At 46.8% G+C, this 13,220-nt stretch overlaps 5 protein-coding genes across 7 annotated transcripts in view; 2 read left to right on the forward strand and 3 right to left on the reverse strand.

Annotated features, from left to right (window-relative positions):
* The window catches only part of LOC120957655 (phosphatase and actin regulator 4B), a 33,484-nt gene extending 32,166 nt beyond the window's left edge, over nucleotides 1–1,318 (reverse strand). Inside the window, exon 1 of the mRNA XM_040379964.2 lies at nucleotides 1,226–1,318. The gene's annotated coding sequence lies outside the window, so the exon portion shown is untranslated. The remainder of the gene's footprint in view (nucleotides 1–1,225) is intronic.
* Nucleotides 1,319–2,821: 1,503 nt separating this feature from the next.
* Nucleotides 2,822–3,502, forward strand: LOC120955715 (LYR motif-containing protein 2). The gene is made up of 2 exons (XM_040376815.2): nucleotides 2,822–3,035; nucleotides 3,104–3,502. The coding sequence occupies exons 1-2, from the start codon at nucleotides 2,997–2,999 to the stop codon at nucleotides 3,368–3,370; spliced, it is 306 nt and encodes a 101-aa protein (XP_040232749.2). The 5' UTR covers nucleotides 2,822–2,996; the 3' UTR covers nucleotides 3,371–3,502.
* On the reverse strand, nucleotides 3,397–5,323 carry LOC120955713 (transmembrane protein 39A-A). Its single transcript, XM_040376812.2, has 3 exons — nucleotides 4,694–5,323; nucleotides 3,845–4,630; nucleotides 3,397–3,764 (listed from the first exon to the last, which is right to left on the reverse strand). Exons 1-3 carry the CDS (start codon nucleotides 5,015–5,017, stop codon nucleotides 3,531–3,533), a joined length of 1,344 nt encoding a protein of 447 aa, XP_040232746.2. The 5' UTR covers nucleotides 5,018–5,323; the 3' UTR covers nucleotides 3,397–3,530.
* Nucleotides 5,324–5,353: 30 nt separating this feature from the next.
* LOC120955714 (E3 ubiquitin-protein ligase TM129) lies at nucleotides 5,354–7,194 on the forward strand. Its single transcript, XM_040376814.2, has 3 exons — nucleotides 5,354–5,953; nucleotides 6,373–6,502; nucleotides 6,582–7,194. The coding sequence occupies exons 1-3, from the start codon at nucleotides 5,484–5,486 to the stop codon at nucleotides 7,176–7,178; spliced, it is 1,197 nt and encodes a 398-aa protein (XP_040232748.2). The 5' UTR covers nucleotides 5,354–5,483; the 3' UTR covers nucleotides 7,179–7,194.
* Nucleotides 7,195–7,327: 133 nt separating this feature from the next.
* LOC120955712 (sentrin-specific protease 1-like) lies at nucleotides 7,328–10,215 on the reverse strand. 3 transcript variants are annotated; one of them, XM_040376811.2, is made up of 2 exons: nucleotides 9,456–10,215; nucleotides 7,328–9,380 (listed from the first exon to the last, which is right to left on the reverse strand). In XM_040376811.2, the coding sequence occupies exons 1-2, from the start codon at nucleotides 9,544–9,546 to the stop codon at nucleotides 7,423–7,425; spliced, it is 2,049 nt and encodes a 682-aa protein (XP_040232745.2). In that variant the 5' UTR covers nucleotides 9,547–10,215; the 3' UTR covers nucleotides 7,328–7,422. The 3 variants fall into 3 exon arrangements, with proteins under 3 accessions (XP_040232745.2, XP_040232744.2, XP_040232743.2); XM_040376810.2 differs by having other exon boundaries at nucleotides 7,328–9,745; nucleotides 9,886–10,213; XM_040376809.2 differs by having other exon boundaries at nucleotides 7,328–9,745; nucleotides 9,868–10,213.
* Between the last annotated feature and the right edge of the window lie 3,005 nt (nucleotides 10,216–13,220).

A 13,220-nucleotide genomic window follows, 5' to 3' on the forward strand; every position in this document is an offset into this window, starting at 1 on the left:
TTCACGTTTCGCGAGAGATATTTACTCCTTCGTCTATTTATAAATCCACTCTAAATTTAATGCCACTTTTTTCTACATGTTAATAAATATATTCACAGGAATGGCAACATTGTACGAACGCCTCTACCACCTCTCTGCTCCCATTCCAAGACGGTTCCCCCATTTTAATTTCTTCCTGAGCAGTTTCTCCCTTTTTTAGGATAATATTTTTAGCACATCGCCGCGATCAAATCGGTCGGTGAAGGTATTTTTATATCAAACACGCCTGCAAACCCCACCCCCTGCCCCCGAAAGATGCGGAAGAAAATCCCGCGTGTGATGTGATATGCGATGAAAAATGGGAAAAACGTAAACAAGCACCCTTTTTGGCACGAACCATCCAGCCAGCCAGCCAGCCAGCCAGCCGGCCTGTTTCCTGCGTGCGTTCGATAGAAAGATTGGTATGCTAATGATTGAAATTGATCCCTAACCGCCGCACTGTGTTTACGGCGCATGAAAGCAACGTTGAGCAATGGGCGGAAACTCATCGGATGCCACTTTAATCGAGTGGAATGGGATGATCTGTTATATCGTTTGCATCATTGCACCATGTGTGGACCATGTTTAAATAAATGCTTTAATCGTTCTTTACGCGCATCAAATATTTCTATTTTCACATTTAATTCAACTGCACGTCTAACGGCTTCAAGCGTGTTTTTTTTAATTAATTGCAAAACATTTCTCGCAACCACCGTACGTGTGGGCAAAGAATGCGGATTTATCTTACGGATCTGATAGGAAGGAAGGCACCCTTAAAAACGTCCAGCGTTCTTTGCAATAAAAACACAATCACACAGCACAAAAAAAAATCGTTTCCACAACCGCGACATGATCAAGAACACCTTCACCATCGGGTTGGTGTACACAAAGCTCAGATATCAGGTTTCATTTTCAGCTGTTGGTAAACTCTGGTTGGCAGCGTTTTGTCGAGTTCTGAATCACGGAAGGGTGCCAGGATATTGTGTTGAATTTTTCATTACTAAATCCGGTTAAATTCAACCTTTTTTATGACTATGCACATCAAAACGGACTTTTATCTATTTTTACGTATTGTAAACCTCTTCACCTACGTGTAATCACTGCATAAGTTCACAACTTTTAGATAATCGCATTTAAAAATAAACAGTTAAATTTACATATGTGCTTTACAAACAAACATGATATGTTTAATTTGAAAAGAAATTACCACTCGCAGCAAGTACACAAAATACAAACACACTGCAAATCGTCACGCAACACACGGCGCCAGCGTGCGCTGCGACTCTCGTGTGCACTTCGCGCGCTTCCAAACACGAATGGGAAGTTGGTACCGGTTTGTACGCAGCCACCGTCCATGCGGTGGAACGTACGGCCTGTGCACATTGGGCAATGCGCATGCACGTGTGCTGGGATAAAAATTAAACACTTTCTTCGAAAGTTGTTTATTTTAGCTTTTTATATATATTTTTTTTATATTGCTTGGTGTAAAAAGTCAGCATGTTAAACCTGTTAACCAACAAATAGACTGGTAAGCGAGTAACAAAGCGGATTAAATGAGGTTTCAAATAAATAAATTCTAAAAAATCATTTTCCAAGCGATAATTTAAAGGTACAGTGATTTTTTTTATAAAGGAGATATTATCATTTTATTGCTTTTTGTTACGTCAGCTTTCTAAAAAATCTTAAAAATATGCATACTCTATGTTCAATAAATTCATTCAATAAATGCCGGTCTCGTAGTACAGTCGTCAACTTGTACGACATAAACAACATGCCCGTCATGGGTTCAATCCCCAAATAGACCGTGCCGCCATACGTAGGATTGACTATCCTGCTATGGGGGGGGGGGGGGGGGGGGGGGGTAATCAATTAGTCACTGAAAGCCATGCCCGCAAGTGGGTACAGGCAGGCCTTGATCGACATCGGTTGTTGAGCCAAAAGAAGAAGAAGAAGATGTTCAATAAATAATAGACATATTCATTAAGGTTTGTGTGAGTATTGTGTAAAAAAATGCTGCAGATTTAGATTGTAAATATTATAAAATAAGCAAAAATAAATGACAGCATTGGAAAACAATATTTTACATACAAAATGGACAACATTTGTTTTATGAGCAACTAATTAAGATCCCGAAAATACTCAAGCACCACGGATTAAGCTTAAACAACTGGAAAATCAAATATCCATTGAAAAAAACCGATAGCTTCACTGATTTGTTCAATAGATATAGGTTTGTTTCAATAGCGCTTTTTTAACTCATCATTATACAGAAATTAAAGAGGCGAATGAGGCCAATTTTCTCAAAGTCTCTATAACAATAAAGAAAAAAAATGCAGGTATTCCCCAATATATGCCATACTCGCGATACGCGTTTTCGCTATACGCTATTTTCTAATTTGACATTTTTTTTAGCTTTGATAAATAAATAAATTAGCCGGCGTGATGTAAACTCCCAAATGAGCTGCCAGTTATCACGACATTGAGTTTGTAGCATAAAAATAAGAGTCTTGCTAGCTTAAAAGGCACTCCAAAACACCTTTTTTGTTTGTTTATTTTTTTAGAGACTTTGAGCCAATTGGCCTCATTCGCCTTAAAAAGCGGCCAATTGTGCTGCAGTAGCAACTACAAATAAAAAGTGATTAAAATACTTGAATTATCTTGAACAAAACGTACAACCGCCTTGTCTTGAACAACCGCCCAATTACACATAAACGTCACTATTCGACAGCAAACAGACGTCACATAATCTAAGAAGGCCCAGTATTAAATTTTGTTCTTTGGGTTATCCCTTCAATCGCGATTGGACAACATTCAAAAACAAAAACACAACAAACACAAGTCCCTTCGAGAGAATGCGTTTGTTTCCATTGCTATCAGCAATCTAAGCTTTCAAATGTTTACAACCGTGTAATAATTCTAGTCCACCTGTCTATTTAACTATTGAAAGTGTAATTTGAGTACGACTTACCTTACAACCAATGTCGAAACTTCCAAAGGCAGCACTTAGCCTGAAGCAGGTAGCGCAGCGCCCGGTCTATGATCATTTAGCATTTTGTTTACCATGCTTGCTATTTTCTTCCCACAGTTTATGCTGCGGCAGGAGGTGCTCAAACTCTACCGGACAATATTCCGCACCATCCGTCAGGTGCCGGACGCGAGCAGCCGGCGCGAGTTGCGTGACTGGGCGCGGGCCGACTTTCGCAACAATCGCAATCAAACGGACGAGCTGGCGATCAAGATGCTGCTGCAGCATGGCAATCGTAGCTTGAAAGAGCTACAGACAAGCCTTGAGCTTAGTGGAAGTGGCCCAGTCGACACGGCCAGCCATTCGGACGCAACAAAGCGCAGCTAGGAACTGCTACCGGCAGATTGTGCAAATTTCGTTCGTAACGCTTAGAGTTCATGTATTGATTGTTCATAGTTGTTAGTTCAATAAATTACAACCGCCCGGCTAGCGGCTGCTCAGAGCAACTGAAGAAACTGAGCTGAGATGTGTGAGGGCCTTCCATGCTCTACTGCATGCGCATGCCGAGGTACAGCGGCTCGTTGGCGTATATCCGGCGGGCGATAAAGTAGTCCCGGGCGATCCGGAACAGGGTGAAAAAGTTGATCAGCAACAGAAACGCCACCGAGAGCACGTTTTGCCACTCCGGGGTGAGCGCAAATATGGCCAGCTGCAGCACTATCAGCAGCATCTGCACAGCGAACAGTGTCAGATAGATCACGATATGGTTGCTGAAAATGGCCTGCAAAAGAGGGCAGAAAGAAAAAGAAACCATTCGCGGATTAGCTTGGCACAACTTCGTGACATTGTGGCACCACTTACGTAAAATCTATAATGGCTAGTGTTGGCCGGTACGGCCGATGTGCAGTAGCCCACCGACCGGTACACCTCGCCCATGTGCCGCACGTACGTCCCGTGCGGGTAGATGTTCGTCTTCGACCACGTGTACGTCGGCACGCTGTTCGACCGATTGCTAACCCGCTGCCACTGGCCGAGGTGCAGTGCGGCCCGGTGAAACACGTCACAGTACCGCATCGGGAAGCAGTACGTGACGCACATGGTCAGCCCGCCGATAAACACGCACGCCAGATGCTGCGTGGTCCAGAAGTTGTTGTAGTACAGATGCTTCGAGGCCAGCACGCACGGCACGAAGCCGGCGTAGTACGCGTTCAGCAGCGAGGTAAAGACGATCTGCTTGCAGCGTGCGTTAAAGTCCGTCCGCAGTGCGTCGATCTCGGTCCGGATGGCGCCCGCACTGGAGGAGCAGCTGTGCAGCGGCATCCCGTTGATGCAGTTCGGCTCGGTGTCGACGATCGTGCGCAGAAACTGCTCCAGATTGAGGCCGAATATCATCAGGTACAGTACCAGCGGGTAGCTCAGCACGAACAGATGGATGTAGCTCGCCTTCTGGTAGATCTGTGTGCCGCAGCCAACGAAGGACGCGAGCACAAACGCAAGGAACGTGTACTTGGCCACCTTTTTGCTTACGTCCGCGTACGCTTCCGGGCAGTTGGCATCGATGCACCTCAGGATGCAGCAGTACAGGAGCCGCCGGCTCGCCATAATGTCGATGAAGATGGCTAAATCCCAGTCGATAAGGTAAAAGTTCTACAAAACACATGAAGTCCATTTTAATCGCATTCTTCAATTCAACACAAAAACTAATCTTACCACCGCCTGCCGGTTGTACGAATTCGGCAACCACCAGACGGACCGGTACAGGTGCAAAAACTGTGTCGCACTGGCGATGATGGTGAAGCCGAATATGAACAGCTCGTTCATCAGCTCCGAGCTTTGCTCCGTGTTCGGGTACGGCACGTGCTTGGGGAACGGTGTGTACATGGCACTTCCGTCCTCCTCGCCGTTACTGTCCGGATTGTTGCTGCGTTGCTGCGCACCGGCAGCGCCACTTGCCGCCAGCGCCTGGGACCCTGCATAATGTCCCGCCGTCGACGCAGGATGTCCCCGGTGCAGTCTTCTAATCGTAACAGTCATGGTGTGGAGTGCTTTTTTACGGTTGTTTTTTAGTAGTACTCCTCTAATGTACCATCGGGAAGGAACGGTCCGGAATGATTTACTTTTACTGAGCAAAAGATTGAACTCCAATTTCAGTGAAAACACCCCATCTGCGACTTTTAAAACGATGCAATTGATAATGCTAAAAAATATGCGAAATTAATCCGATCCGGGAACCACCGCCGGAACACGCAACTGTGTATTGTTTTGTTCTGTCCGGAAATAAAACGTAAAAAAACGCTGCCCCTTTGTTGTGACAGCTGCAACTGTCAAAAACGTCGCTCCCGCCCGTCGTCAAGTGCCAACTAGGTTATTTGTTTTTCTCCCAAAAACGGTCCTTTTCTTTCAGTTTTGCCACGGTTCCCGTGCTGTGTTCTTTAGTTTTTTTTTTTGCAATCCCATTCCTCCTCCACACCCTCATATTTTTCTCTTCTCCCACAGCACAATGGTGCCGCACATCATTTACGGCATCATCTTTGTGATGCTGTTTTTCTTCACCATCTTCCCGACGGCCGAGATGGAATCGGTCGGGCTGACGGTGGACCATCTCTGCTCGCGCTACCTGTCCGCCGACACGGACTACGTGATGTACCAGCTAAAATCGACCAGCGTGAAGCTGCTGATCCACTCGGCCATGCCGTTCATCTACGTCCTCTTCATCTGGCTGATGATGTGGGCCAACCCGGATGAGATGATGGTGGTGCAGCGGCAACCTTCACCGTTGGGGGAAACGGTCTGGGATGTGTTCTGTAGCGCTGCCGGCACGCTGTTGATTGTGGCCGCTGTGACCGTTTTTTACTGGGCCCAGGACGGTTGGAGCAATCATCCGATCGCGAAGCAGCTGCAGCTGCTGACCAGCGCCACGCTGCCCGATTGGCGATCCGTTGCCACCAACATCAACGACGAGTATCGAAGGTATGTGTATAGAGGATTTTTCAGGGGTGCTCATAGCTGTGGGATACTTTCTTGAATCCCTTGAAACCCTTTTTGGACAGGCTCTTTGGAAATTCTCATGGGATTTGTCCAAATGAGATACGATTGAATCCAATTCTCATATAACGTGTATTTCCTGTAAGAAAGAGTCATGCAAGTATCCCACAAGTATGGGAACCCCTGAAAACCCCTGTACAGGAGGGACATGACCATGGCCATAAGGGATGAATGGTTCCTTTTATCGGGTTTGAATGTATCATATATTTATTATTAAATAAACAACTGCTTCTCGCTAGCGCACACCGTACACGTATCCTCCCGAGGACTCTCGCAGTTTTTTCCCCACATTTCTTCTTTCTATCCATTCAATCCAAACGGTTCTGCTCGCTCTCTTTTACCAGGGATACCAAAATTATCATCCGTTCCAACGCTATCTCGACCCTGGTGGTGACGGAAAGTTGGATCATTAAAACGAACATGTACGTGCACAATATCATCCCCCAGAGTGAAGCACTGCTGTACGCGTACAAGGTGAGTGGTAGGATGCTACTCCTCCTGTCCCGTCCCCGTTTTCTAATTTCCACTCCCTGTTTCGCCTCACACACCGCAGATCGACACCAAGGAGGTGATCACCGACACGCTCGAGTCGGCCGAGTTCGTCAATATCGGCGTGAAGCCCCAGCAGCAGTCCCGCATCAAGCCGTTCATCATACGCATCAACGTGGTGCACATCAAGGATCTGCGCGACCGGCTGCAGCAACCGATCCTGGTGATGCCCTCGGTGCAGTTCCGCACCCTGACCGAGCGGTTCGTGGAAGCGTTCAAGGAGGAGGTCGCCCAAAACCCGACCGTGCCGAGCGCGTACGTGCCGGACGAGGGCGACTGCTGCCTGGCGTGCCTGCAGGCCCAGCCGGACGTCAAGATTGCCAAGTACTGTCTGGATGTGGACGCGGCCGGCTCGGTACTGCCCGAGCAGGAGCGCTGTCAGCCGTGCGGCTGCCGGCCGCTCTGGTGCGTCAGCTGTCTGGCGACGTGGTTCGCGTCGCAGCAGCAGCGGGCCGAGCGGGACACGTGGCTCAGCAAGAAGACGACCTGTCCGATGTGCCGGGCACGGTTTTGCGTGCGCGATGTGTGCTATCTCGAGGGACGCCGGACGCCGCCCGCACAGGAGGGGGAGGAGGAGGTGCAGCCGGAGACGGAGCAATAAATGTGTATACACTGTACAGCGTGAGTCTTTGTTTTCCCCTCCAGAATGACCGCCAAAAAGGGGAAGTTTTACATGCACGGGGAGGGGATGAGTACTTGCGCGAGTTATGTCAAAATAATTCAGAAAATTCCATTTTCGTGCTGGGTGCATGTGTGTGTGTATATCATCAGCTTGGTTGGTTTATTAGATTTGCCGCGGTTTTTTGTTGTTCCATTATTTTCTCCCCCGGGTCCTCCGCACACACTTACGTCAGCAGCTTGCCGAGCATGATTTCGATCGTCATCTTCTTGCGGAAGTACGGCATGTTCGACTGGTCGAACGTGATCGGGTGGTCACGCGACAAAAACTCCGCAAACATGCAGCTAAACACACCGCAGTCGCTGCCGTTCTTCTGCCGCGGACAGTCGCGCATGTTCTGCTTCGTCAGCCCGGTCTTGTCGAACGGTGCCTTGCGCTTGTCCAGCGACTCCTCGCACAGATACTGCTCGAGCGCATTGAGCACCGCGTTGTTGGGCGAGCCCATCGAGTCGTAGTAGTGGATCGTCTTGTGCCGCAGATCGATCGTCGCCATGCACCAGTGGATGCCGCCGACGTGCACTGGCACCACGATCATATCGTGCGCCAGCAGGTCGACCTTGCGCGTCCAGCGCCGCACGCCGGCGTAGCCCATCTTCAGCAGCTGGGGCAGAAAGAACGTGTTCATCGTGTACACCTTCGGCAGGCCCTGGTCGCGCTTCTGCTCGCCCCGCTCGCGCAGCAGCTCCATGTAGAAGTTGATCACCGCATCGTTCAGCCAGTTCATGTCCTGCAGCGTGACGAGATCGTTGCCGGTGATGCGCAGGTTGAACTTCTCCATCACCACCTGGTGGCCGGTGCGCAGCTTGCGCTGCATCTCGTCCAGCTGCTCCCGGGTCAGCTCCGGCAGTGGCACCACCTCCGGCTCGGGCGTTCCCTCCTTCAGCTCCGACTCGTCCAGCACGTCGAACTTGTAGAACGAGCAGACGTAGTGGTGCAGTTTGTTGCGCGCCTCCGTCTCCTGCTGCTGCGTGCACTGGCGCAGGCTGCCGAGCCGGTGCCGCTCCTGCTCGATCAGCGACTTGCGCTGGCTGAACAGGCTGCCGTACCGCGCCTGCACGTCCTGTATGATGTCGTCCCGGAACACGTGCTTCGTCTCGAACCGCGCCCGGACGGAGTTGACCGGCTCGGGCAGGAGAGCAGCGGCCGCCGCCGCCGATTGCTCCTCCTCCTCCCGTTCCTGCGCAGCGCTCAGCTGGTGTGGATCGATTGTGGTAAACAGGCGGCCGGCCGATTTGCTCGTCACCTCCACACAGTCATCGCTCGCATCGCTCACATCCTGCACATGCTCCTCCTCATCGTCCGTCAGCTCCAGCGGGGCACCGTGCTTCTTCTCCGCTTCTGCCGCTTCTGGTCGCTGCACCGCATCTCCGTTGATGGGTTTGCGCGTGTACCGCTCGTACGCACCCAGCGCTGGGGGATTGTTCGCAATCGGGATGAACTTCTGCATCAACGCTTCGTACTTCCGTCGTACCTCGCGCTGCACGCTTAGGTCGCGGTCCAGTGCTGCCGCCGTACCGTCGGACCCGGTCGACGGCGTCAATCTGTTCTTGGAGCGGAGCAGGTTGCTGAAATCCGTCGCTAGCAGAGACACGTTGCCGGGTTCGGAGGGGCGCGGAACCGCGGCCGGGATGTGCTGCTGCTGCTGCCGGAACAGTCCCCCCGCGAACGGTCTGCTGGTACCGCCGTTACCCTGGCTACCGATTGATGGCCGTGCCGTAGCGTACTTGATTGGGATCAAGCTCGGCGGAGGCCCATTGTTGTTTCTTCGCCCGAGCGGACGTAGCGCTGATGCACCGAACCGGTTGTGGATGACGGTGCTGCTTCTGTTGCTGTTGCTGCTGTTGCCGCCACCGGTTCCGATGATGCTGCTCCGGCTGCTACCGACGACACCCGGAAGTGTGTTCCGCTGCACCAGGCCGAGCGTGGGAACGTACGGGACGTGCTGGTGGTTCACTGGCGGCATGTCGGTGATTTCGCTGAGCCGCCGTGCGTTCGCCATCGTATTGGAAAGCCCCTCGTGCGCACCGTTCTGCTGCAGCAAAGGCCTACTACTGCTGTTGTTGCCGCTACTACTGTTGTGTTGGTGATGGTGGTGATTGCCCACTATTGACTCTTCCACTGGCGCTGGAATCGAAGACAGGGTCGTCATTCGGCGCTTTTTCGCATCGACGTCTAGCAGCGCTACACTTTTTCGCTTACGGTCGTTGCCGTCGGTACTGCCGCCACTACCGCCACCGCCCGTCAGCAACTGCTTCAGGCGCGATATGAGCGTCTCGGGAAACATCTTCATTTGCGAAAAAAACCGACCAACCGAGTGCAACACACACAACAAAAAAAAACGCAGGATCACATTAGGATGCACACACACACGCACGCGAACTATACACAAGCATACACACACGCACGCACAGGGAGAGAGCTGACAGTCGTTGTCCGATTCTGTCTGCCGCGGTTCTGGTGAGGCCACCGACGGACGACACGCACAGAAGCTGGAAACAGGGAAAACGCACACCGTCGGCAGCGAAGGAAGAATAAAATTGAAATAAAAAAACGCCGAACAACGGGGGCAAGCGCGGCGCGCGCGCTATATCAAGCTGCAGCGACGACGCACCTGGCTGTAGGGACGCACCAGGTCAGCTTCGGTGCCGAATTTACATCACACCACGGCGGACGATGCTTGCGGAATGCTATTTTGATCGGAAATGCAGGATTTTACAAATGCATTTCGGGCAAAATTGGTTCGGGCGAAACTCTCGCAGGGCGCTGCTGCTGCACACACGATGGGGAAACGGTACTTGTCAAAATGCTTGTGTGGTGGTGTGGTAATGTCAATTCAGCGAACTCGTCTCCGTCTCACTTTTCCGGCGTTCAGGCAGCGTCTGCTCATTTCGGAACCAGTGCGGCGAGCTGTAGGGGGTCCCGCTCGCGCTTTCGACGCCATTCGCGCCAGTTTCTTTCTCACTCGCTCGCACTCAAAATGCTCGAGTGCGGGTAGCGATGGTCGGAACCGTACGTGCCGACTGGATGCAGGAACGGATCCGATCCGCGGCTCAATGTACGCAACACAGTGACCAGAAATACCGGTTTTTCTGTATTCCTACCAATGTGTATTACGGACGTCACACGAGGCGTAAACTCAAAAAGTTTACGCTTGATTTGTATGGGAGAGCGTAAACTTCCTGTCAAAAGATTTCAGGGTTGTATGACTGAAATCCAGTTTACGCCAAAGTTTACGCTTTGTGTGACGTCCGTATATGAAGTCCAGTTGGTCTCAAAGACCGTTTTAAGACAAAATTTAAACGTCAAATTTTGACAGAACGAGTGAAAACTTTTCCTCAAACAAACTTTCTGGCGACTAGCCGAATAACCAACAGTCTTAAACTCTTTGTTCTTGCAATAAAACATCTTCACAACACGTAAAATATTTAAAATTGTCGTACTTTGTGGGTGATTAAAAGAAAGATATTACTTTGCGGAACTATGGAGCTTTTAAACAAGCACTTGGTACTCTCTGGAACCTTACACCTGGTGAGTCTGATGTGTATGGTGCAACTTCAACTTCAGCTTTTAATGACATCGGTTCTAAGTAGCTCTTGTCAATCTTGTCAATAGCCAAAGACTTTTTAGATTTAAACTTCGAAAAAAATAAATTATCCAAATTTAGAACAGATACAAACAATGCAACCCAAATAGACATGGAATTAATTAATAAGGAAATATGGACGGAATTACTAAAAAACAAGAAAAATACAGCACCAGGAATAGACAAAATAACTTACGAAATGCTTCGTAGCATAAACGAAGAAACACTCAAGATCATCATAAAAGATGCAAACAATATGTGGATGAAAGGAAAAATACACAAAAATCTAAAACAAATCAAAATTATAGCCATACCAAAACCAGAAAAAGATCCAAACAATATAAACAATTACAGACCAATCGCACTCATTCCGACTCCTACAAAAATTCTAAACTCTGCAGTACTCCTCAAACTAAATAGACACATAGAATTAAGAAAGATTCTACCAGAAACCTCTTTTGGATTTAGAAAACACAAAACAATAAATCAATGCATAAATTACCTAACAAATCAAGTATACCAAAACAAAAGGAAAAATAACATGACCGGGGCAATATTTATAGATTTAGAAAAGGCATATAACAAAGTCAAAACCAAAACACTGATACAAAAATTAATTAACGCTAACACACCAAACCAAATAACTCTATGGGTTACTAATTTCCTTAAAAATAGAACAGTAGAGATAGAAAGTAACACAAAGATCAAAATGCTAGTCACTAACGGATTACCCCAGGGAGATGTAATGTCCCCAACTCTATTCAATCTATATACCAAAGATATACACAATAAAGTAACAAATGAAAACACAAAATTAATACAATATGCAGATGACTTTGTGATAATTGCCAGAGGAAAGGACCAAAACGAATTGAAGACCAATCTTCAAACATCTTTAAATTCATTCATAAACGAAATAGAAGAACTAAATCTCCCCATAAACACGGACAAAACTAAATATATGATATTTAACAATAAAAACCAAAATTTCAACCTCAACATACGAAACACACAAATAGAAATAACCAACACATACAAATACCTCGGCACCATAATAGACAATAAGCTTAAATTTCATAAACACATAGAATACCTGAGAAATAAAGCCATAGATAGACTAAACATTTTAAAAATACTATGCGCAAAAAATAACAATCTAGACCCACAAAAAGCTCTAATAGTATACAGGTCAACTATGCGAAGCATATTTGAAACGGGCTCATCTTACTTAAACAATAGCAACAAAAGCAATAGGAAAAAAATAAATACAACAATTAACCAAGCGATACGCAAAGCTACAGGATGCACAAAAACGACACCCATCAACACCTTGCACGCTATTGCAGCCGAGATCCCATTTCAATTCAGATCTAAATTCATAGCACGTAAAGAACTAGCAAAAATAATAGTATATTCACACATATTAAGAAAACAAATAAATAAGATAAAAGATAATAACTACAATAATAAGTCAAAATCATACCAAGAGAAAATATATGAAGAAGACTACAACATTTTAAAACATCTATCCATTAGCCAAATGAACAACATTGCAACAAAAATAAACATAGACACAACACTTAATAAAGAAATAGGTACCAAAGCAAACAAAAATAAAGAAACGATTACATCAATAACCTTAGAAAAGATGAAAAACTACAACAATAATGGACCAACAATTTTTACGGATGGTAGCTTAAAAGATAATCAGGCGGGAATAGGAATTTACATAAAAGATAGAAAACATAACATATACAAAGAATATAAAATTAAAAACATAGCATCAATAGCAACAATAGAACTGATAGCCATCGAAAAAGCTCTGGAGATAGCTAAAAAATATAAGATGAAAAACATAATCCTATATACTGATAGCCTGACCTCATGCAACATCCTAAAAAAAGCACAAAAAGAACCACAAATAGAAGGAATTATATATAACATATTACAAAGATGCACCAGCACTAACACACAAATTGTTTGGATACCGTCGCACGTAGGTATAAACGGAAACGAAGTCGCAGACGAATTAGCGAATAAAGGATGCCTAACAAGTATAGAATTAGACAATAAAATAAGGTTTACTGATGCCAAAGATTTGTACCGTAAGGAAATGGAAAAACAGGCTACAGAATGGTACACAAATGAGTCCATTACTAAAGGACAGAAATTCCTTAATTTTCAAACTGAATTCAAAACTGAAATTTGGCACAAAAACATAAAAATTAGCGGGAAACAAATAAAAATAATGAACAGAATACTATCCGGGCATGACTATTCAGATTACTGGCTAGCCAAAATGAAAATAACCCAAAAAGGTGAATGTGAAAATTGCAGAAAATCAAATACAGGATGGCACATGATCTTTGACTGTCCTAAAT

The sequence above is a fragment of the Anopheles coluzzii genome, chromosome 3 (assembly GCF_943734685.1).
Source record: "Anopheles coluzzii chromosome 3, AcolN3, whole genome shotgun sequence".
Lineage (NCBI taxonomy): Eukaryota > Metazoa > Arthropoda > Insecta > Diptera > Culicidae > Anopheles > Anopheles coluzzii.